General features: G+C 44.9%; 2 protein-coding genes across 3 annotated transcripts in view; both read left to right on the plus strand.

Annotated features, from left to right (window-relative positions):
- Positions 1–5,708, plus strand: part of stxbp2 (syntaxin binding protein 2) — a 70,557-nt gene extending 64,849 nt beyond the window's left edge. For both annotated transcript variants that reach the window (XM_043694850.2, XM_043694848.2), the window contains exon 19: positions 1,911–5,708. In XM_043694850.2, coding sequence (XP_043550785.1) covers positions 1,911–1,990 — 80 coding nt within the window. In that variant the 3' untranslated portion in view covers positions 1,991–5,708. The remainder of the gene's footprint in view (positions 1–1,910) is intronic.
- Positions 5,709–10,218: 4,510 nt separating this feature from the next.
- Positions 10,219–21,788, plus strand: LOC122552217 (serine protease 52-like). Its single transcript, XM_087983250.1, has 4 exons — positions 10,219–10,734; positions 11,958–12,238; positions 16,530–16,678; positions 20,939–21,788. Exons 1-4 carry the CDS (start codon positions 10,730–10,732, stop codon positions 21,341–21,343), a joined length of 840 nt encoding a protein of 279 aa, XP_087839376.1. The 5' UTR covers positions 10,219–10,729; the 3' UTR covers positions 21,344–21,788.
- The last annotated feature ends 3,644 nt before the right edge of the window (positions 21,789–25,432 follow it).

Here is a 25,432-nt window from a genome sequence, read left to right on the forward strand (position 1 = left end):
TACTCTTACCAAAGTAAATCACCTCACACTTGCCTACATTGAACTCCATTTGCCACCTTTCTGCCCAGCTCTGCAGCTTATCTATATCCCGCTGTAACCTGACACATCCTTCCTCACTGTCAACAACTCCACCGACTTTCGTATCATCCGCAAACTTGCTCACCCAACCTTCTAGCCCCTCCTCCAGGTCATTTATAAAAATGACAAACAGCAATGGTCCCAAAACAGATCCTTGTGGAACACCGCTAGTAACTGCACTCCAAGATGAACCTTTACCATCAACTATTACCCTCTGGCTTCTTCCAGCCAGCCAATTCCTAATCCAAACCTCCAACTCACTCTCAATGTCATACCTCCGTATTTTTTGCAGTAGCCTACCATGGGGAACCTTATCAAACGCCTTACTAAAATCCATATACACCACATCCACCGCTTTACCCTCGTCCACCTCCTTAGTCACCTTCTCAAAGAATTCAATAGGGTTTGTGAGGCACGACCTGCCCTTCCCAAAACCATGCTGACTATCCTTCATCACATTATTCCTATCCAGATGTTCATAAATCCTATCCCTTACAATTCTCTAAGACTTTGCCCACAACAGAAGTGAGACTCACCGGCCTATAGTTACTAGGGTTATCTCTACTCCCCTTCTTGAACAAGGGAACCACATTTGCTATCCTCCGGTCTTCTGGCACTATTCCTGTAGACAACGTGGACATAAAAATCAAGGCCAATGGCTCTGCAATCTCCTCCCTTGCTTCCCAGAGAATCCTAGGATAAATGCCATCAGGCCCAGGGGACTTATCTATTTTCACCCTTTCCAGAATTTCCAACACCTCTTCCCTACATACCTCAAAGCCGTCCATTCTAATTAATTGTGACTCCGTATTCACATCGGCAACAATGTCCTGTTCCTGAGTGAATACTGACGAAAAGTATTCATTCAGTGTCTCCCCAATCTCTTCAGCCTCCACACGCAATTTCTCACTACTATCCTTGACCGGACCTATTCCTGCCCTAGTCATTCTTTTATTCCTGACATACCTATAGAAAGCCTTTTGGGTTTTCCCTAATCCTACACAGAGCAGAGGAAAATCACCTATACCAAGTATTCAAAAAGAAGGGGTACCCAATGAACGCAGTCCGCCGCTTTCTCAGCAACAAATCCAACAAGCAGACAAAACACGTCCAGAAACCCCAGCCACTCTCCCCTACATTAAAGACATCTCGGAAATGTCTGCCAGACTACTCAGACCTCTTGGCACCATGGTAGCCCACAAACCCCCAAATACACTAAAATAGCAGCTAATGAACTTGAAAGACCCTATACAGACAACAAGGAAAACTAATGTCATTTACAAAATACCATGCAAGGGCTGTAACAAACGCTACATTGGACAAACAGGCAGAAAACTAGCCACCAGGATACATGAATACCAACCAGCCACAAAAAGACATGACCCCCTCTCACTAGTATTCTCACATACGGATGAGGAAGGACACCACTTTGGGACAACGCATCCATCCTAGGACAAGCCAAACAAAGACACTCACGAGAATTCCTAGAAGCATGGCATTCCAACCGGAACTCTATCAACAAACACATGGAGTTAGACCCCATCTACCACTCCAAGAAAAAGAACAGGAAGTGACTTTGCCACAGGAAATTACATCACCAACCCAAACATATGTAAATAGAAAGCAGGACTTATCTTCATTGGGCCTGTGGCGAAGCACTGCTGCTGTTACCTAGTAGGGTGACAAAACATCTGGAAATGAACCTTCCAGCTCAGCGAGCAAACCTACATTTTCCTGAAAACTCTTCAGGAAGGTCAGACTCTTAAATTTAATTAAAATGTTCTGCCGTTTTACCAATGCCAGGACGTGTCTGTCTTTTGACTCCTCCATAGGTTCTTCTCACATCCTGACTCCTGAAAAATTCCTGGACAGCCTGAAGAATTTAGACAAGCCTCTGGAGACAAAAAGCTGAAGCTACTGTTGAAAGTTACCAAATCTGCCGATAACCTGTAATTTTCCCAACTGTGATTAAACCCACAGAAAAGTGAAATAGTGACTCTAAATCAACTGGTTGTATGTTAAGCTCGCTGAATTAGATGTAATTATTTATTTATCTTTTAAATTTAAGTTTACAGTTGTATCTCTTTTTCTTAATTATCAAGCAAGGGTGCATCAGTGCTAATTTACTTGCCACTTAGTGAGTTTAGTCCAATCCAATTTTTTTCTTTTTTGAAGATGCAAGCTCTTAGCTCTCTGACACCTCAATCCTGCCCATCTGATGTGTATTTAACAAAAGAGAGGATTTCTTTTAAGTTTGTTAATATACAGAGGCACACGGTCGTTTTCAGTCCTTTGGTCAGTATTGAGTCGTTAACCTGGGTGGCACGTGGGAAGCCATGTAATTGACCTTAACGTTCGAGTCATAAAGTGTGGATTGAGTTTTGCCATTTTCCCTTTCTCAAACAAAGGTGAGAATATTTGGTTTTAATTGGAGGCAGTACCTCGCCCTTTCCTGGACTTTAAGCCTTCATGTTGTAAAATTGTTGTAGTTGACTCCTTTCATTAGCATTAAAACCTTAAACTGCAGAAATAAAGCTCCAGAAGATCCAAAAAGCGCCTTTTGGCCAGGACGAGGAGCTGATTCATTGGACGTGGCGTGAGTTACAATAATTAAAGAGCCAGAATACAATTAAACAATTGAAGATAGAAAGATAAATTACACTGATGCTACCAACTAACTTTTGAAGTGCTTTGATTTTGAGCTCAACCAAAGCTGATAAGCAACTTTTTCTCCTGGAGTTGCTCATCTGTTAGAAATGAGGTTTTAAGCCTTTCTGTTAGTGTGTAATCATTTAGCATACCCCTCAACATATGGAAACCCCCCTGTATTGTTTTACTGTACATTTTAATGCACTTTGCATTGTTTTGTAAACTGGAAGCAAGGACCAAATCATAGAGGCTTGTATATTTGTGGTGTATTGTATCATTTACTTCACCTTTTTTTTTTGTTGCAGTTGTTCTGCAATCTGAATAAGCAGTTAAACGTTTTAATTATTTCGATCTGAGAGATTGAGCTGAATGTCCTTCAGATCCATTTGAGCTGATCCTTGCAGAATATCAATGCTAAGCCTTTCCATGGTTTGTTTTCTGTAGGCAAATGGACCTCTGATTAACATTTATCAAATTACATTAAATAATGAAAAAGCAAATTTAGGACACAATTATGTTTTAAGATCAGGTCTCAATGGGACAGATGCTGAGTTTGGCCATGGTAATCATAATCTGATATTAATCTGAGGTCCAAAAACAATCACAGATTATAGGTAACGGTTTTCTTATCTGTGAAATTTTCCGTCACGAGTAATCCTCCTTACTTAACAAGCCAGGTGGTTTGCATGCATGTGTTGATGGCAATATCAGTGATGTGATCTATCTGACCTATTCAGAACTTTTAAGAGTGTTGTCATTCCTCTTCCTCCAACCTCCTTTTCTCTTCTCCCCCCCCCCCCCCCCCCCCCCCACCCACTGCCCCCCTCCTCCTCCTCACCTGGCAGGTTCTCTCCCTTACTCCTGCAGTGAGCGACTCATCTACTACTACTTTTTACTCGGCTGCTTGAGGTAAATACATAAAAATCCGAGAGACTTGCTCTGGAACTTTTTGTTACCTGCTCTCTCAGGGTGGGCATGAGTTTCTTCACCACCTTGTCCCCTCCCCCACTAACATTGCCAAATTTGTACTGTTGTATGTGGAATCATGGCATAAACTTTCATCCTCCGACTGGATGGCACCATGTATTGCAGCAACTGGCACGGCACAATATCCCATCATTGTAAAATAAGAGATGTTGAATTAGTTTCTAGATCATATAACCTTGTAATGCTAACCTTTATATCCAACGATGTTTTAATAACATTTATATTTACAAGTAAACACTTATTACCTCAAGACAAATCATCAGTGGAGAAAGAAGAGGAATTTGTATTGCTAGAACGAAGGCTTGCCTTTAGGGATTATGTTAGAGTTAATTTGTTTGTAAACTCACTACACTATATGGTGCCTGGAGACTTCATCTCTCCCCTATCCTCAGTAGCATCCAGTTTTTCCCTGAGATGTACAGCACTGTTTTATGTTCTTGATCAGCCATAACAGTCCCTGGTATTACATAATACTGTTCCCTTTTTGTCTGACGCAAAAAGAACTCCTGGTTGTGAAAACTGCACTGCTTCACGCTGGAGGAGATATTTAAACTATTGCAGCAATAAAACTAATCTGGCAAAAGGTATTTGCAAGAACTCAGCATCCCAGGGTTTTCACAGGAGGGTGACAATGCTCTTTGGTCAAGGCTACATCCTCTGAGACCGTCTGTGTAGATTTGCATGAGTTCACTTTTTTAAGCTTTATTGCACTAATTAAATGCAACCTCTGCATAAGTTCCTGTCACCAGTTTGTGTGGTTTTTAAACATTTTTCAATGGAGTAGATGTTTGTAAATTTTGTTTAAATGAAAGCTGTAAACACGTTCATTAGTCCACGTTGAAATCTCTCTTTAAAAATCTTGCTTTGTCAATGTTTTTGATGGAACATTCTAGTTTTGGATGATACTGTGATACAATCTTTGTTTAAAGAATGATTGACAATATCTGTGTGCTTTTTCTTTAATATTTGTGCATTGATCTATGCTTTGTGTGTGTTTTGTTAAAATGCACCTTTCAAACTGCATAACATGCTCTTGCCCTAACCCAGCAGCAGTTCTAAAAGGATGGCGTATGCACTCTGGGCTCTTAAGTGTGTTCAGATTCAAGAAAAGGGAATCTCCTGAATTGTGGCTTATTTTAAGAAATGTGTTATACTTGGGGGTAAGCACCTGATGGTTTACGCACAGTTCATAGCTTGAGGCACGCTTTGGCAGATCTGTCACATCTGGGCAAATACAGGATGTGTTGTCAGTGGTATCTGATTGTCAGTCACCCTCTTCTAGCCAAGAGGATGCTTTTCCACATGCATGCTCCTGGTCTGAAGAGTGTGCTTAAGACCAGCTTGAATAACCTATCTTGCTCATGATAATTGAGCAGGTTCTGTAGTGAGCTTCTAGGTTTATCGGAACCCCTCTGCACTTCTCCAACTGGTTTCATACTGGGTGTATTCCATATGGTCCCATGCTCTGTGTAGTCGTAAGACCCTGTTGCAACCCCCTCCTTCCTTCTGCTTTTCCAAGTGGCTATCTCTCACCATTTGGCTTTAACGTTGCATCTGGAATCCAATGAGTACCTCTGGCTCTGTGGTCCACCTACCACTTTATATTAGAGAGGGGGTGTGTGTCTGCATATGTCACTGCGACCTTAATATCAGCCAGGATTTCTGTATGTAAACCAGACCTACCTTCACTATTAGGTCTGAGCCCTTATGAAGTGGCTGCGGGCAGACATTTAAGCATGTCTTGCTGCAGACCCCTTCATTGCAGACTTTGACTGGGTGGAGGGGTGTGCTAATTAACTTAATACTCTGACCTGTTTGAATCTTTTGTTTCCAACATGTAATCTACCTTTTGATCATTTCAGTGAGTTTAATTTCATTGTGTTCATGATTTAACTAGATGGCAAAAGTTGATGTAAATATTTCACCTTTTAATAGTTGTAGTCAGTGTATCTTTTGTATGTATATGCATTGAATAATTAAAGTCCTAGAAACTCTCTGTTTATGTATGTTTTTATTTCATTTACATTTTCAACACTTATTTGATTCCATTCCTAGCATGTAATGTATTTGTAGTTTGTTTAAACACTGCATTTATGTAGTGCTTCTGTCACCTCAGGATCTTTTACAGTATCTCCCATCCACTTTGAAGTATATTCACTATAGTAATGCATAGAATTACTGCTGTAGTCTGTTGTTAAGTAGCCAAATAATGTGACTCTCTTCCTTGGTCCCCCGTTCCTGCATTGAAAAGCCTCCTGCGTGGGCTAGTTTTCCCTTCAACTCATTGCTTCCTTTCTCTGCAGTTCTGTATTCAATTGTAGACTTGCATCTTATGAAGTGTTTGAGGGAAATCTGTATGTGAAGCTGTTACTGGGGTTTGTTGGCCTTGAAGGAGGTAGTAAGCTGTCCACTTGACCCATTATGGTCCTTGTTATGTCAGTAAGCTTCTGAGTTAGCAAGGGAGGCCCTTGAAGATACCTTCCCAGGAGGCATAGTGGAAGACTTGCTGAGTAGCTGTAATGTACGTTGTGGATGGTGCATATTGTAACCAACTCCCCTGCATCTGTGTTGGATGGAATACCAGCCACTAGGGCTATGCATTACTGAATGTTGTCAAGCTGCTTGGTGTGGTGATAGAACTGTGCTCATCCAGACAAATGGGGGCATTATATCCTGACTTTACCTTGTAGGTGATTAAAGGGCTTTGGAAGTCAGATGAATCTCACTCGCCACAGCCTATGACCTACTCTTGTAGCCACACAAATATTTATGTGAACTGCCTAGGGAAGATGGTTGGACTCTCTTCGGTGAAGATGATTTGTGACATGTTATTTATGTAGTGTAAAGTCACTTGCCCAAGCTCCGAATGTTGTATTATTCTTCCTGCATGTAGGTGTTGGCTACTTCATTAAAGAATTGTAAATGGAACTGAACACTAATCACCAGTATATATCCCAGTTCTGAGCTTTTGTTGGAGGGAAGGTCATTGAAGCAACTGAAGCTTCAATGTTACTCTGAGGAATTTCTCTAGTGCTATTGCAATAAAAATTTCAACTTTCCACTGTATTAATAATGTAACAAAAGGCCCAAAAGGTCAGCGTTCAGTTTGTCGGACAATATCTTTTTGTTTTGTTTTTAAAACTGTGTGGACTGAGATGAGAGAATTGTTGTTTTTTTTTGAGTGACTGAAGTTTCAGAAGCAAGTAACTCAACATTGATAGCAGGCATTGTAAGTAACTGTTTGAACAAGCTGTAAGTGAAGTTTGTGATTGTAGACTGGTGCAGAAGAGGGGGAGTGTTCATTAGCAGTTTGTGTTGGCAATGAGAAGTTGATTGATAACTGGTCACTAGTCCATAGACCAATGACAGGGACTTTTTTTTTTTGTCTGCCATTAACTGTGAGATTGGTTCTCTGGTAATTGAATAACATGGAGCTGGGACAAATTCTCACAGGGGTTAAGTGTGCAGTTCTTCCCAGCTCGAGAGCAACCTCCCTGTTTCCTGCAGTGATGTGAAAACCCAGTTTATCTTGCCTGCAACAATTGTTGTCTGCTGTGTCTTTTAACTGTTAAGTCAGACTTTTTTTGAAGCAGAACCAACCACCTTGTGTGTCTTGGCAACCATCAGAAACATCTGGAGAAAGATAACTGAAGTTACGTGCTGGTCAGCGAAAGGGTCGTAAAGATCATCTCAACAACAGAACCTGGAAACAAAGACTACTGGACTGTCTTTACCCTCTGTTCATAACAGATTAGGTGTGTGTGTGTGTGTAAAAGAGGGAGGGAGATAAGGGAATTTAGGCATTTTAATTAGTATTAAATGCTGATTGTTTATAACTGTTTACCTGTAGCTTGTCTGGCTACTTGCAATTAATAGTTACTCTAGTTCAGAACAGAAATCTGGTCCATGCTTTCTATCAATATGGGGCTGAAAACTTGGTAAATTGGGAAACGTTATGTACTTGTTAGTACTATCACAAAAAGTTAACGATTCTGAGAGTTCAATTTCCAGCATGCTGACCCAGTGTATTGTAGCAAGTTTATTGACCTACAGTTAATCAGTTTTTGTTCAATAAAATTCCTTCTAGTATTTGATTGTTTCCAGCCTGGAAAGTACCAGATAAGACATTACTGGATATGAAGTGTCCTGAAAGTTAGATGGGGAAGAGGGACCAGTGAGCAAGTTTTGTGTTGTGTGTGTTGACTTGAGCATTCCCCTGCTTTTGGAATAAAATTATCATCTCTTTCATATTGTTCCAAAAAAATAATCCCTCTGGTTCAGTACTCCCTCAGTAACGCACTTAGATTTTGTGCTCAAATCTTGTTGATTCCAGTGTTACCAACGGAGCCATGGCAGATATTTGAGTGACCCTTGATCAGCTTGCTTGTTGAAAATGGTCATAAATATAGAACAGTACAGCATAAGAACAGGCCTTTCGCTCACCATGTTGTGCTCAAAATTATTCAAATTAAATTAATGCCTTCTGCATGCTCTTGGTCCATATCCCTCTATTCCTTTATCTAAAAGTCCCTTAAACACCCCTGTTGTATCTGCCCCCACCACCACCTCTGTCAGCACTTTCCACATTCCTACCACTGTTTCAAAAAAAAATCTTTCCCCTCACATCTCCTTTGAACTTCCCCCTCTCACCTTCTTAAATGCATGCCCCCTAATAAAGACATTTCAATTCTGGGGAAAAAGATTCTGACTGTCAACCCTATCTGTGCCTTTTGTAATTTTATAAACTTCTATCAAGTCACCCTTCAGCCTCTGTTGCTCCAGGCAAAACCACCTGAGTTTTTCTAGCCTCTGCTTTATAGCTCATACCCTCTAAAATGGAAGTGTTAGTCTAGGAACTAAGCTGAGGTTGGTCCCGATGTGATTGGGCAGTCAAAATGAGTCTTGGGCAGTTTATTTGGCGACAGGTGTCTGCTACTTTGTAAACAAAGAATCCCTACAGTGTGGAAACAGGCCCTTCATCCCAGTAAGCCCACATCGACTCTCCATAGACTATCCCACCCAGAGAACACAATGGGCAATTTAGCATGGTCAGTGCACCCTAACCTGCACGTCTTTGGATTCTGGGAGGAAACCAGAGGAAACCCACACAGACGGTTGCCTGAGGCTGGAATCGAATATGGGTCCCTGGCGCTGTGAGGCAGCAGTGCTAACCACTGTGCCACCCTTGCATAACCATCAGTATAATTTAGCTTGCATATGGTAGTAATAAACCTTACCTTGTTAGCCCAAGATGGATTCCTGTTATGCTGAGACTTGGTCGTGGCTGATTCTTCATCACTAATTACTATAAAATCCTTAGACTGAGACAGGAAGGAGGACTGATTGTAGCATTCTACCCAAGATATCCAACTTTGCTATTATAACTTCACTAGCCCTTTTGAAATTTTAATGGTGCAGCCCTTTTTGATATTTAAACAAGAGATCCTTCCTCTAAACCTCAGCCTTGCACGACAGTCAAATTCAAAGTGTTGGGTGTGTTATGAGCACCATTTGGTCACCTTTCTTGCCTAGAGCTCTTAGTGCACAAAAGTGAGCCATAGACCAATTAAAGAGCGACAGAAAGTAATTGTCATGATTTTATTTCTAAAACAATCACTTCATGCTGCAAAGGAAACTGGCGATGTCACAATAGGGTAAGCAATTGCATTGAAATGCAATAAAGAAACTGTTGGAGGTGGGCGTTTTTAAAATGACTGTCCCTGTATTTTTAGAAAAATGATGAAATTAGTTTATATTTGTATATTTGTTTGGAATCTGTTAGGAGGTTGGTGTTACCCTGGTAAGTATGGTTTCTCATCACTTCAGTTAATATTTAGAATGTGTGTATGTGGGGCAGAGTTTAGCACAGTGGGGCTGTTGTCCAGCATGAACTTTTGTTCTCTATGTTGTACCTCCGTATTCTATTCCTTTTGCCACAAAATGCAATTAAATATCCCTTCACATCACATCTGTCATTTAGAATCAGGAGACACGCAGCATCTGTCCCTTTTTGAGCAGGAACCGAGCAAAAATACCAAACCCAGAAGGCATAATAGACTATTTGGACCCTTTGAGAAATCTATCTGTCTCTGCATTGGGCATATTTAATTACGCCGTCTCAAATGCCCTCTGCAATAAAGTATTTCACCAAATCGCATTCCTCAGGAAAGAAGTTGTTCTCTATTTTTGCCTCAAGTAGGCAACTCCTTACTCTGAGATTTGTCTTCTGGTCCTAGACTGTCACAAAGGAAGCAACCTTTCATCATTTGCCCTGTCAAGTCTTCTAAGACTCTTGTATGTATCAGTAAGGCCACCACTCATTCTCCCTAAAATCCAAGGAGTACAAGCCCAACCTGGTCAACCTTCCCTCATGAGGAAACTTCTCCAAACCTGGGATCAGCCTTCTCCCAATGCCAGTGTATCTATCTATAGAATTCCTACAGTGTGGAAACAGGCCATTCAGCACAATGAGTCTACACTGACCCATCCTCCTCCTCTATTCCTGCATTTCCCATGGCTAGCCCACCTAGTCTGCACATCCCTGGACACTATGGGCAATTTACTACGGCTTATTGACGTAACCTGCATATCGTTGGACTGAGGGAGGAAATTGGAAACCCACACAGACACTGGGAGAGTGTGCGCACAGTTGTCCCAAGGCTGGAATCAAACCAGTGCTAATGGAACCTTAAACCAGCACAATTAGTTAGATGCAAGACTAAATACAGTGCATCGTAATTCTGATGTGGCAGTTGCAAATGTTTTGGCACGGGAGTGCCTGAACGAGCTACTGGGAAGCAAGGTCTGATGCCACAGGCCTTGAATCTACAAATCCGTTGTAATTTATTTTACAGGGTGTGGTGTGCCAAGCATAAAATATAAAAACAACTTTGCCAGAGAGATACGCCCTGGAGAGTTCCCATGGCAAGTCCAATTGCAGTTTAACTGGAGGTATTTGTGTGGTGGTATTATTCTGAACAGATGGTGGGTTTTGACAACAGCACATTGTGTTTTCATGTTGTAAGTATCTCTCTCTCTCATGCAATTTCATCGTTCTCGCCTGCTGGGCACTGAGTGACGGCAGTCCTGAGTTAAGCTTCCCCAAGCGAAAGGGACTGATTTCTAATTGTACAATGGCCTTCCAAAGGGGATAGTTCAGCTGGGAGATTATATTTCTGCTCTGCAGTAGTTGTGTAGTCTTGACAAGAAACTTAAGCAGCAGGCATAGTCTCTCAAGAATGCCTCTTCACAAATTAATTGGGAAGTAATTTTTGAAAGATAGTATTGTTTTCTTGATGCTTGAAGAGCTGATTGTTAAGCTAAGAACCAAGATAAAACCACATGTCCAGCACCTTGCAAGATTGAGAATATGTACAAGGGTACTTGTGGGCAGCACAATGGATCAGTGGTTAGCACTGCTGCTGCACAGCGCCAGGGACCTGGGTTCGATTCCAGACTCTGGGTGACCGTTGAATATGTGTGCTCTGTCAGCGTGGGTTTCCTCCCACAGTCCAAAGATGTACAGGTTGGGTGGATAGTCCATGCTAAATTGCCCACAGTGTGCAGATTAGGGGTGAGGGTTGGAGAGGTTAGCCATGGGAAATGCAGGGTTAGAGAAAGGAGGAGGGGTGGTTTGGGTGGGAATGCTCTTGAGAGGGAGGGTCAGTATGAACCTGATGGGCTGAATGGCCAGCTTCCACACTTGTAGGGATTCTATGAGACACCAATATGCTGTTTGGGAACCACAATTAGGTTACTTTTGGACATTTAAAACCCCTAAAAAGGGAAAACGCTGAAAGTGCATTAAACTAACCTTTTATCTGAAGTTAATGTTTGGTGTACCTTTATTTGATCTGTGTTCAGAGAAAAGTCACAGTCCCTTTTGAAAACTATTGAAGCAGGTAAAGACAAAAAGCCAAGTGTGTAAACTTCTTTTTGTCAGAGGCAATTGAATTTTTTTAAAAAAAGATTTAAGTGCTAGACGGTAAGAACACCTAAGGAGTAATGTACAGACGTTTAAAAGAGAAGAGGTCAAATCTTCCCAAATTGTAGAGAGTTAAGTGGACAGGGATATAGGGAGTAAAAATGTGTTGGTCCAAAATTATTGAATTCCCTTGCTGCAAGTTTCTAGCAGGTTATACTTTATTTTCGGTTTCCAGTACCTACAGTTTGTTCATTCTTAATTCAGTTTTTTTTATATACTGACACCTGATTTCATTCCTGCTTTTCAAATCATCCAACAGCTCCAGTGAACTCTATCCGAACTTGGTCATCATTGCTGGGACTCTTCAGCAAGACGACGTGCAAATCATTTATAACGTCCACAAAATCATTTTGCACAAATATTTTGCGTACGATCTGTTTGGGGTTAAAATTCCAGACCATGATATCGCCCTTGTTCTGGTGCGAGAGCCATTTATTTTCAACAACCTGGTGTCCCCAATCTGTTTCCCAGATGATCGGCACCTTGACATGGATACACTAGAAAATTGCTGGGTTACTGGATGGCAACTGAAAAGTGTAGGTAATTAACTTGTTTTTCAAAGATGTCTATGTTTGTTTCCCTTATAGACACACTGATGACTGGCACCCTAGGCCAGTGGTGGTTTTTGCAGGATCTTTTTGCAGGAAATATTGGTGTGTCCCAATCTCACATTTCCCCTTCCTGCCTGGGCAGAACATCTCTCTCTCTAATACCTTCTGGGCTATATCCTATCTAGGGAGTGGGATGCTGCCGGAGAGTTTGACGTGCTAGAGTCATAGTCATGCAGCACGGAAGCAGACCCTTTTGGTCCAACCAGTCCATGCCGACCATAATCCCAAACTAAACTAGTCCCATCTGGCCCATATCCCTCCCAACCTTTCCTGTTCATGTACTTATCCACTACTGTAGTTCTACCCACATCAACCACTTAGGAAGTTTATTCCATGTACAAACTGATCTCTGTATTTTTTTTAAATGCCCCTCCTGTCTTTTTTTTTAAATCTCTCCCGTCATCATTAAAAATGTGCCCCTAGTCTTGAAATCCCCCATCCTAGGGAAAAGGCAACTACCCTCAACTCTATCTATACCCCTCACTATTTTTAAATTTCTATAAGCTCACCTTTCAACTACCTATGGTCCTTGGGGAAAAATGTCCATCTGGAATACCAAACCTGGTTATTTTGATGTTTTAGCACCTACTGCACCAGATGGATTGGGCCTTAGTTTGCCAAAAGATGGCATCTCTGACAGTACTGCACTGCCTCAGTGTTGGACTGGGAATGTACCTTCTGGGTTGCCACCGGTACACAGCCCACACTCCCAATGGATGTTTGGTTTTTTAAGTCATTATTTTTGATTTCATTATCCCACTGACTTCCTTTCTAAACTGAAGTTCCTGGTGCTGAAGGCAATGCCTTATACATTGATGTATCAATTATGCCTCAAGATGATCTGAAAATGTGTTGCTGGAAAAGCACAGCAGGTCAGGCAACATCCAAGGAGCGGGAGAATCAACGTTTCTGGCATGAGCCCTTCTTCAGGAATGAGGAAAGTGTGTCCAGCAGGCTAAGATAAAAGGTAGGGAGGAGGGACTTGGGGGAGGGGAGTTGGAAATGCGATAGGTGGAAGGAAGTCAAGGTGAGGGTGATAGGCCGGGGTGGAGGCCGAGAGGTCAGGAAGAAGATTGCAGGTTAGGAAGGCGGTTCGGAGTTCGAGGGATTTGACTGAGACATGGTGGGGGGAGGGAAAATGAGGAAACTGGAGAAATCCAAGTTTATCCCTGTGGTTGGAGGGTTCCTAGGCGGAAGATGAGGCGCTCTTCCTCCAACCGTCGTGTTGCTATGGTCTGGTGATGGAGGAGTCCAAGGACCTGCATGTCCTTGGTGGAGTGGGAGGGGGAGTTGAAGTGTTGAGCCACGGGGTGGTTGGGTTGGTTGGTCCAGGTGTCGCAGAGGTGTTCTCTGAAATGTTCCGCAAGTAGACTGTCTGTCTTCCCAATATAGAGGAGGCCACATCGGGTGCAGCGGATGCAGTAAATGATGTGTGTGGATGTGCAGGAGAATTTGTGGCGGATATGGAAGGATCCCTTGGGGCTTTGGAGGGAAGTAAGGGGGGAGGTGTGGGCCCAAGTTTTGCATTTCTTGCAGTTGCAGGGGAAGGTCCCTGGAGTGGAGGTTGGGTTGGTGGGGGGTGTGGACCTGACAGAGTCACGGAGAGAGTGGTCTTTTCGGAACACTGATAGGGGAGGGGAGGGAAATATATCCCTGGTGGTCGGGTCCGTTTGGAGTTGGCGGAAATGACGACGGATGATACGATGTATATGGACGTTTGTCGGGTGGTAGGTGAGGACCAGTGGGGTTCTGTCCTGGTGGTGATTGGAGGGGTGGGGCTCAAGGACGGAGGAGCAGGAAGTGGAGGAGATGCGGTGGAGGGCATCGTCGATCACGTCTGGGGGGAAATTGCGGTCTTTGAAGAAGGAGGCCATCTGGGTTGTATGGTATTGGAACTGGTCCTCCTGGGAGCAGATGCGGCGGAGATGAAGGAATTGGGAATATGGGATGGCGTTTTTACAGGGTGAGGGTGGGAGGAGGTGTAGTCTAGGTAGCTGTGGGAGTCGGTCGGTTTATAGTAAATGTCCATGTTGATTCGGTCGTCCGAGATTAGAATTGGAAAGGTCTGGGAAGGGGAGGGAGGAGTCTGAGACAGTCCAGGTGAATTTGAGGTCGGGGTGGAAGGTGTTGGTAAAGTGGGTGAACTGTTCAACCTCCTCGTGGGAGCACGAGGCAATGCCGATACAGTCATCGATGTAGCGGAGGAAAAGATGGGGGGTGGTGCCAGTGTAGCTGCGGAAGATGGACTGTTCCACATATCCTAAGAAGAGGCAGGCATAGCTGGGGCCCATGCAGGTGCCCATGGCTACTCCTTTGGTTTGGAGGAAGTGGGAGGATTGGAAAGAGAAGTTGTTCAGGGTGAGGACCAGTTCAGTCAGTCGAAGGAGGGTGTCAGTGGGAGGGTACTGGTTGGTACGGCGGGAAAGGAAGAAGCGGAGGGCTTTGAGTCCTTCGTGATGGGGGATGGAGGTGTACAGGGACTAGATGTCCATGGTGAAGATAAGGCATTGGGGGCCGGTGAAGCGCAAATCCTAGGGAGTTCTTGGACTAAGGGGGACAGGACAAGGTATGCAGAGATGAGTTCGGTGGGGCAGGAGCAGGCTGAGACAATGGGTCGGCTGGGGCAGTCAGGTTTGTGGATTTTGGGCAGGAGGTAGACACGGGCGGTGCGGGGTTGTGGGACTGAGATTGGAGGCGGTGGATGGGTGATCTCCTGAGGTGATGAGGTTATGGATGGTCTGGAAGATGATGGTTTGGTGGTGGGAGGTGGGGTCATGGTCAAGGGGGCAGTAGGAGGAGGTGTCCGCGAGCATTGTCTGCCGGTTTGATTCTTCAAAGACCGCAATTTCCCCCCAGACATGATTGACGATGCCCTCCACCGCATCTCCTCCACTTCCCGCTCCTCTGTCCTTGAGCCCCGCCCCTCCAATCGCCACCAGGACAGAACCCCACTGGTCCTCACCTACCACCCGACAAACGTCCATATACATCGTATCATCCGTCATCATTTCCACCACCTCCAAACGGAACCCACCACCAGGGATATATTTCCCTCCTCTCCCCGATTAGCGTTCTGAAAAGACCACTCCCTCCGTGACTCCCTCATCAGGTCCACACCCTCAACTCCCGGCTCGTTCCCCTGCAACCGCAAGAAATGCAAAACTTGCGCCCACAGCTCCCCCCTCATTTCCCTCCAAGGCCCCAGGGGATCCTTCCATATCCACCACACATTCACCTGCACCTCCACACACATCATTTGCTGTACCCGATATGGCCCCCTCTATAGTGGGGAGACAGACCGCCTACTTGCGGAACGTTTCAGCGAACACCTCTGGGACACCCGGACCAACCAACCCAACCGCCCCGTGGCTCAACACTTCAACTCCCCCTCCAACTCCATCAAGGACATGCAGGTCCTTGGACTCCTCCATTGCTAGACCATAGCAACACGACGGTTGGAGGAAGAGCGCCTCATCGTCTGCCTAGGAACCCTCCAACTACAAGGGATGAACTCGGATTTCTCCAGTTTCCTCATTTCCCCTCTTTCCCCGCCCCCCCCGCCCCACCATGTCTCAGTCAAATCCGAACTCAGCACCGCCTTCCTAACCTGCAATCTTCTTCCTGACCTCTCGGCCTCCACCCCCACCCCCACTCCGGCCTCCTTCCACCTATTGCATTTCCAACGCCCCTACCTGCTGGGCACACTTTCCTCATTCCTGAAGAAGGGCTCATGCCCAAAACGTCGATTCTCCTGCTCCTTGGATGCTGCCTGACCTGCTGCGCTTTTCCAGCAACACATTTTCAGCTCTGATCTCCAGCATCTGCTGTCCTCACTTTCTGCCTCAAGATGATGTCTGATAATTACTGAAGAAATAGTTACAAAATGGGAAGAGTACAAAGGCAATGGGACAATCCAAAATCAGCTTATGGGCTTGCCTTCAGTGCATATCTGAGAACCTTTTGCTTTTGAGGTGCTTGTTTCGCAGTGGTAGTGTCCTTAACCTGGATCCCCTGGTCTAGAGGTAAGGTCTTGCCTGCTCCAGAGATGTGCAATAGCACCCCTGAACAGGTGGTTTGGAAAGTACTGAAGAATAAATCTCGTACGACATTCCAATTTTTGTCCTTGTGTGCTTAAACTCAGCAGTTTTGCTGAGTTAGGCTCAGCCTGAAATGGAGCTGGTTTTCCTAAGGTTTTAACCATGTTTGCTTTCTGTGCAAAGCTCAAGGTCCCATGCCTCCGATCTACCACATGGTGAAGCAGAATGTCGGACATCAGACACTTGCAACCTGTGAGAAGTTCTACCCGCAGAACCTGAGGAAAAATCTGATTTGCGTGACGAACTGGGACAAGAAGCAGTCTTTGTGTATGGTAAAACTTGTTTACAGTGCTGTGTCTTCTGTCAAGTGAGCTACAGGTGACGGGTCACTAAAGGGCTGCGCTCTCATTCCAGAGAGACGATTGGGTGGTGGTTTAACCTGAGGCCCACTGCAACCTCCGGCAACAGGAAAGGTTGAGTCCTTCCACTGGTAACTTCAGCCGGTGCGGGAATGGAACCCACGCTCTTGGTATTACTTTGCTTCAAGAAACAACCCAGCCAACTGAACTAAACCAATGCCCCATAGAATCACAGAACTGTGCTAGTACAGGAGGTGGTCCCTGCTCTCCACATGAGCATTGTGAATTACTGCTAATCTCCTTCCCCTATCAATAACCTTGCACATTGGTTCCATTTGATATTGCTATCAAATGCCTTCTTGAAGGGGTCAATTGAATCTCCCTCTATTTTCTAATCATGAGACAGGGTTTTGCACATTACCCTAAAGTTGTAACCTCTTGTTCTTGACCCCTTTTATGATTAGATTAGATTAGTTATTATGGAAACAGGCCCAACAAGTCCACACCGACCCTCCGAAGAGCAACCCACCCAGACCCGTTCCCCTACATTTTACTCCTTCACCTAACACTCCGGGCAATTCAGCATAGCTAATTCACCTGACCTGCACATTTTAGCCTGTGGGAGGAAACCGGAGCACCCAGAGGAAACCCACACGGACATGGGGAGAATGTGCAAACTCCACATAGACAGTTGCCCGAGGCGGGAATCGAACCTGGGTCTCTGGCGCTGTGAGGCAGCAGTGCTAACCACTGTGCTGCCATGTTTATGATTAGGAACAATTTCTCCCTTATCTACTCTATCAAGAAAAACTTATTCTGATCTCAAATTGGCTTCCTTGATTATAAGTGTGACTCTGAGATCCTGGAAATACGTTTTCCCCTATCCCAGCTGTAGAATGTAGAACAACAGGACACTGCCTCAGGCTTACAGTCAAACCCTTATTCTGAGAGAAAATCATTAGTGTACAGCACAGAAACAGAGCCTTTGGTCCAATTTGTCCACATCAACCAGCTGTCCAAAATTAATCTTGTCCCATTTGCCAGCACTTGGCCCATATCCCTCTAACTTCTGGATTAGTGGTGCTGGAAGAGCACAGCAGTTCAGGCAGCATCCAAGGAGCAGCGAAATCGACGTTTCGGACAAAAGCCCTTCATCAGGAATAAAGGCAGTGAGCCTAAAGCGTGGAGAGATAAGCTAGAGGAAGGTGGGGGTGGGGAGAAAGTAGCATAGAGTACAATGGGTGAGTGGGAGAGGGGATGAAGGTGATAGGTCAGGGAGGAGAGGGTGGAGTGGATAGGTGGAAAAGGAGATAGGCAGGTAGGACAAGTCCGGACAAGTCATGGGGACAGTGCTGAGCTGCAAGTTTGGATCTAGGGTGAGGTGGGGGAAGGGGAAATGAGGAAACTGTTGAAGTCCACATTGATGCCCTGGGGTTGAAGTGTTCCGAGGTGGAAGATGAGGCGTTCTTCCTCCAGGCGTCTGGTGGTGAGGGAGCGGCGGTGAAAGAGGCCCAGGACCTCCATGTCCTCGGCAGAGTGGGAGGGGGAGTTGAAATGTTGGGTCACAGGGCAGTGTGGTTGATTGGTGCGGGTGTCCCGGAGATGTTCCCTAAAGCGCTCTGCTAGGAGGCGCCCAGTCTCCCCAATGTAGAGGAGACCGCATCGGGAGCAACGGATACAATAAATGATATTAGTGGATATGCAAGTGAAACTTTGGATGTGGAAGGCTCCTTTAGGGCCTTGGATAGAGGTGAGGGAGGAGGTGTGGGCGCACCTCTAAGCCCTTCCTATTCATATACCCATTTGATGCCTTTTAAATGTTATAATTGTACCAGCCTCAACCACTTCCTCTAGCAGTTTATTCCATACACGCACCACCCTCTGCATGAAAAAGTTGTCCCTTAGGTACCTTTTAAATGTTCCCCTCTCGCCTTAAACCTATGCCGTCTAGATTTGGACTCCCATATCCTAGGGAAAAGACCTCCGGTTATTCACTCTATCCAAGCCCCTCATGATTTTATAAACCTCTATAAGATCACCTCTCAGTCTCCAACACTCCAGGGAAAACAGCCCCAGCTTATTCAGCCTCTCCCTGTAGCTCAAACCCTCCAACCCTGGCAACATCCTTGTAAATCTTTTCTGAACCCATTCACATTTCATAACATCCTTCCGATAGGAGGGAGACAAGAATTGCACACACAGTCCTGTGCAGCCCTAACATGGCCTCCCAACTCAATGCACTGACTAATAAAGGCCAACGTACCAAACGCCATCTTCACTACTCTACCTGCGACTCCATCTTCAAGGATTTCGAATCTCCTCTCCATGACCGGAGGTAAAATATCTTCACACAATGGGTTAAGAATCTTAAATTCTCTATCCCAAAGGTCTCTGGATACCCAAACATGGAGTATTCAAGTGAGAGCTTACTAGATATTTGGGGATATAAAGGGATGTGGAGATAATGTGGGATGGTGTATCTAAGAACAAGATCTTACTGAATGACAGAGCAGGCTTGAAGGAACAAATGGCTTGCTTCTCCTATTGTTTGTTCCTCCTTTCTCAATATGATTGCTACAGTTCTCAGTAAACCGGCAGAAACTTATCCAAGTGACACTTTTTCATCTCTGAATCTAGGCAGGTGGATTTCTCAATTAGAGAAATTGAGTTTGGAGCAATTTTGGAGGCAGCTGAAACCAATTGTGTGCTTCTTGCAGAGAAAAACCCTCAGGAGTCCCCATACTAGTTTTGATTCTCCTCTGATTGCAGAGTACTGAGGCTGGTTGCAGTACCCCTTCTGTCACCATGGCCCAGACCAAGAAATGTTGGATTAAAGGGAACTTGTCGGTCTAGAACATTGAGGTTATTAGAAGAATACATCAGGATTTTGATCAACTGGGCCTGTAGGCTGAGGAGTGGAGGATGGAGTTTAATTTAGATGAGTGTGAGGTGTTACATTTTGGTAAGGCAAACCAGGGCACAATTTATACACTTAACACTCCCCAGGGCCCTAACGTTGTCGAACAGAGGAGTCTCTGGGTGCAGGTACATAGTTCCTTCACAGGTAGACATGGCAGTGAAGGGGAGTCTGCCTTAGTCAAAGCATTGAATTTAGGAGTTGGGGTGCCATATTACACCTGTACGAGACATTGGCCAGGCCATTTCTGAAGCACTGTGGACAATTCTGTTCTCCCTGCTATAGGAAGGATGTTGTTAAACTGGAAAGGCTGCAAAAAAATCCTTACAAAAACTGAAGCGTTTGAGCGATAGGGAGAGGCTGAATAGGCTGGGCTGTTTTCACTGGAGAGTCCAGAGGTTGAGGGATGACCTTTATTTCATAAAATAGAATTTTATAAAATCATGAGGGGCAGCTTAAATAGCTTTTCCCCTGGTGTGGGGGAGTCCAGAACTAGAGGTCATAGGTTTAAAGTGAGAGGGAAAAGATTTAAAAGGGACCTGAGGGGCAACGTTTTCTCCCAGAGTATGGAATTAACTACCAGAGGAAGTGGTGGAGGATGGTACAATTACAACGTTCAAAGCCGCCTGGACAGGTACATGGTAAGAAAAGTTTAGAAGGCCAAATGTAGGCAGACAAGACTAGTCTAATTTAGGAAAACCGGTCGGCATGGACGAGTTGGGCCGAAGGGTCTGTTTCTGTGCCGTACGACTCTAGTTTTGTTTTTAAAGTCATTTAATCCATTCCTTTCATTGGCCATATAGACTATTCCTTAATCTTGGATCTTCTGAAGGAAATGACCTACGGATATTGTCTCTCTGTCCTGATTTCAGAGATAATCAAAGAAGATTCATGAGGTTTCATACGTTCTCGAGGATAGATGTTGAGAAAGAATGGAACGTAATTTGTACTCCCACCCCCCCCCCCCCCCCGATTTGAATTTCTTGTCAGTGTAGACTCCTACAGCAGATGCCCACAGCCATGGGGTATTGATGGTTATCTGCTGAGTCACACTCGTGAAGGTCAGTGCTGGAATGGTTTTCACTGTCATTGAGAAAGGCAACAACTGAATGGTTGCAGTCAGCCAAGCCGCTGACATTAATGGGGCCGCCAATATGGTATTGTCCAAGCAGGGGCTCAGATAGTCAAGAAATGTGCACTGTCTGAACTAAAACACAGACTTAAAGAGCTACTGCTGAGGCTATCACTTGGCTCTATGACTATGAACGCTCCAAGTAATTGCAGTGATATTGGTTCCAGTTTTTCTTTCTACTTAGGGAGGTTACGGAGCCCCACTCGAATGCCAGGACAAGCGCACGAAGGTTTGGATCATAGCCGGAGCTGCAAGCTTCTGCAAACAGTGGTGCAACTACACCGCCCTGTTCACCAGGTACGCCCACTACCTGGACTGGGTGGAAACCCGCACCCTCCTGGCGGGGAAGCCGTTCCTTCCCGTCCAAATGCCCCCTAAGCCCACCCTGTCCTGCAAGAAAATCAGGCACTCCGTCAACCGCAACTCCAGGCGGGAATCGGCGGGGAAGTGGGAACGGAGACGCAAGTGGAAAAAGCAGCGACCGCACAAGGTAGTCTTCGGGAGCAACTTGTCCAATCGGCAGTGGGATCCGCGGCAGGTCCTCCCCTGCCTTGCACTGGCGCTGCTGCTATTCACCACACTAAGCTGAACGTTGTAGTGAAGGAGAGGGTTTACTGAAGGCTCGCACTGTGAATATGGTTGTTTTGTTTCAGTAATGGACTAGCAATCCCAGACTTCAGATCCTACCGTGGCAAGTTTTTGAACTGAATTAAATGAATCTCTTTATTTGTCAATGTGTGTCTTGATTCAGTGCTTTGGGACTCGGGAGTAGACCTCTAACTTTCTGACTGAGGCTTCCTATATCTACTGAGAGTGGACAAGGCATCTTCCCAATGTTGGGGTTTAAGAAGCAACCCTCATTCTAAGGGGCATATCCCTCGGGAAGGTGGGGTGGTCGAGAATCTTAGTTTTTGTGCCTGGGAAAGGAAGGGATGGAATTTAATGGGAATGCCAATGCAAGATATGATTTTGTCAGAGCTGTATACAAGGCAAAAGAAAAATACCTTTGAAAATCATTCTTAATGATGCTTAATGAATAAACCATGGTTATAATTAGCAAGTCAAAATGTAACTGTACATTAATAGTTTGCACTTACTCTTCTGTAATTATAATGAAGGGTAGTCTTTGGTTGTTAAAGTCCCAAGTGAAATATATCTGGGCAGCCTCAAACCAGCTCTGCCTCTTGGGGATGTGAATTCAAGGCATGAAGAGTGCTGATAATTTTGGCTTCAATTAGGCACTGTACTTCAAAGAACCAGGATGACTCCCCGTCATGGGAATGAAAGGCAGCGGAGTTAGGAGAACCCCACTGAGGATTGCCTCGAGCCAGCTTGTTGGAAGGGTTTGCATTTAGATAGTGCCTTCCACCATCTCTGGACGAGCCAACAATCTTGACAGGGTACTTTATGAAGTGTAGCTGGTCTCTGGAATGTAGGGAACGCAATGGGCTGGCAAACACCGTTGCAATAATAGCCGCCTTATCCGTCTTTGTGATGTGGATGGTGGGATGAATATCAGCCAGGACACTGGAGAGACCGAAAGAGAGGCCTTCCCACCAGCTCTTCAAATAATGCCGTTAGATTTATCGAGGTATTATGACAGGGCAACTGTAATTTGGGTTATTTCAATCATTTTATGAATGAACATTAAAGAGCTCAATGACCTTCTGCTCCCTTTAAGCAGGAAATCCTCTGTTAACTAACCATGTCATGTTTCAAAGAGCACTTTGCAATAATTGCCTTTCCAGATGGCGGAATGGATTCATTATTATCATCGACTTCAATTCTAGAGTCTCCGGGCACACAGCGGAGTTGAGCCTTTAATTCCCTTGTTATTTGGTTCATGAATTAGTCATTACAGCTTTAAATATTGCTACTGCTCACAAATGCGATTGCTAAATGCATCACTTTTCAATGAAATGTAATGACCTATTTTTCTTTTGACAATTTATTATGACAGAAACCTCTGAGCTTAGAACATACTCCGTGACAGACGGCAGTTTCCAACTTTGCAATGTAGAGTTCCTTTTCATGATTACACCACGATAGGGTGAGACTTTGGAGGCTGTGTCGGCTAAGGAATGGAGTAGTCCTAAGCCAGTCAAACGCCCAGGGAAACTAGTCCTGAAGGGGTCTGTGATTCAGAGAGGAGGAAATTTGGGCAGATTACAACATGAGGAAGGTCTGCTTTAAAAGTCAGGCCTCAGAAAAGGTCAGCAAATTCTGTCTGCCCTCCCACGGTAGGCTATTGCAGAAAATACGATGGTACGGGATGAGGGTGATTTAATGGTTCAGATCAGAAATTGGCCAGCTGAAAGAAGACTGGGTGGTGGTTGATGGGAAGTGTTCATCCTGGAGTTCAGTTACTCATGGTGTATCGCAAGGATCTGTTTTTGGGCCACTGCTGTTTGTCATTTTTATAAATGGCCTGGATGAGGGCATAGAAGGCTGGGTTAGTGCATTTGCAGATCACACCAAAGTCTGTGGAGTTGTGGACAGTGCAGAAGGATGTTGCAGATTACAAAGAGACATAGATAAGCTGCAGAGCTGGGCTGAGAGGTGGCAAATGGAGTTTAATATGGAAAACTGTGAGGTGATTCACTTTGGAAGGAGTCACAGGAATACAGAGTACTGGGCTAATGGTAAGATTGGTAGTGTAGATGAGCAGAGTGATCTGTGTCTATGCACATAGATACTTGAAAGTTGCCACCCAGGTTGATATGGTTGTTAAGAAGGCGTATGGTGTGTTAGTTTTCATTGGTAGAGGGATTGAGTTTCGGAGCCATGAGGTCATGTTGCAGCTGTACACAACTCTTGTGCGGCTGCACTTATAATATGGAGACCAGAACTATACACAATACTCTAAGAAGAATGTGGAAACATTGGAAAAGGTGCAGAAGAGATTTACCAGGATGTTGGCTGATATGAAGGGAAGGTCTTATGAGGAAAGGTTGAGGAACTTGAGGCTGTTTTCGTTAGAGAGAAGTTTCAGGTGACTTAATAGAGGCATACAAGATGATCAGAGGATTAGATAGGGTGGACAGTGAGAGCCTTTTTCCTTGGCTGGTGATGGCTAGCACAAGGGAGCATTGTTTTAAATTGAGGGGTGATAGACATAGGACAGATGTCAGAGATAGGTTCTTTACTCAGAGTATGTGGAACACACTGCCTGCAACAGCGGACTCGCTAACTTTCCGAGCATTTAAATGGTCATTGGATAAACATATGGATGATAATGGAATTGTGTAGGTTAGATGGGCTTCAGATTGTTGTGCCAACCTGTGAAACCATCGAGGGCTAAAGGGCCTGTACTGTGCCGTAATGTTCTATGTTGTCTTGTCGTTTCTCCCATCCTAGCAATCTCTGTAAAGGAGAACAATAGCACATGATTGAATTCAGCTTCAAGTTCCCTTCCAGTTTCTTGTTAACCCCGAGCTAGATGTATGTCGCTGCATTTCCAGCCTCAATGTAGTAAAAAACCACCCTGCATTCAGAGTCCTTTCTAACATGGCCCGAGGTACTCTGTAGCTGAATCAAAATGATATTTTTTTTTACTCAGCGACTGCCCAGGATAGAGACTGGTGGTTTGGTGATGGGGGACAGGAAAAGGAGGAGGGAAGGGTGCACAATTTTCTCTTGGACTCCACTGTTGTGCTGGGTTTCCTCCGGGTGCTCTGGTTTCCTCTCGCAGTCCAAAGATGTGCAGGTTAGGGTGAATTGGCTGTGCTAAATTGCCCATAGTGTCTAGGGATATGTAGGTTAGGTGCACGAGGTAGGGGTAAATATAGAGTACTAGGGTAGGGGAATGGGTCTGAATGGGTTACTCTTCAGAGGTTCGGTGTGGACTTGGTGGGCCGAATGGCCTGTTTCCACACTGTAGGGATTCTATTCTATGTTTGTTTCCCCAGTGGACCCTGGGTAATGAAGAGGGTCAGGTGCAGTGTGAATGCTGATCCATTGTCCCCTGTTAAAATAAGTCACAAAGTGGTGGGAGAGATGGCAGATGGAAGTTTGGGAACACGTCCTGCAGGAAAGAGGTTTAAGGGAAGAATTTCAGACTGCAGGGTTTTGGTTACAGAGTCACGCAGCATGGAAACAGACCCTTGGGTCCAGCCAGTCCTTGTTCCCAAACTAAACTAGCCCCATCTGCCAAACCCTTCCTCTTCATGAACTTGTCCAAGTGTCTTTTTCTACCACTTTCTCTGGCAGTTCATTATGTGCATGTGCGTACACACACACACACAGGAATGTGCAAAAGGGCAGCATCAGAGGGGTAATATTTCACATGGGTGTATGCAAAGTTCCTTCTAAGCTGGGAGTAGGGGTGACTGCGCAGGAATCGTAGAATCCCTACAGTGTGGGAGCAGGCCATTTGGCCCATTGAGTGCACACTACCCCTCTGACGAGGGGCCTACCTAGATCCATCTCCTTATCCTATCCCTGTAACCCTGTATTTCCTGTGGCTAACCCACCTAGCCTGCACATCCCCAGACACTATGGGCAATTTAGCATAGCCATTCTACCCTAACCTGCAAATTGTTGGACTGTGGGAGGAAACCCACTCAGACAAAGGGAGATTGTGCAAACTCCACACAGGCAGCCATCTGAGGCTGGAATTGAACCTGGGTCCCTGGCGCTGTGAGGCAGCAGTGAGCCACTGTGCTGCCCTCTAACGTTG

The sequence above is a fragment of the Chiloscyllium plagiosum genome, unplaced genomic scaffold (assembly GCF_037043375.1).
Source record: "Chiloscyllium plagiosum isolate Xiang-an unplaced genomic scaffold, Cpla_swu_hap1 HiC_scaffold_45, whole genome shotgun sequence".
Taxonomy (NCBI): Eukaryota; Metazoa; Chordata; class Chondrichthyes; order Orectolobiformes; family Hemiscylliidae; genus Chiloscyllium; species Chiloscyllium plagiosum.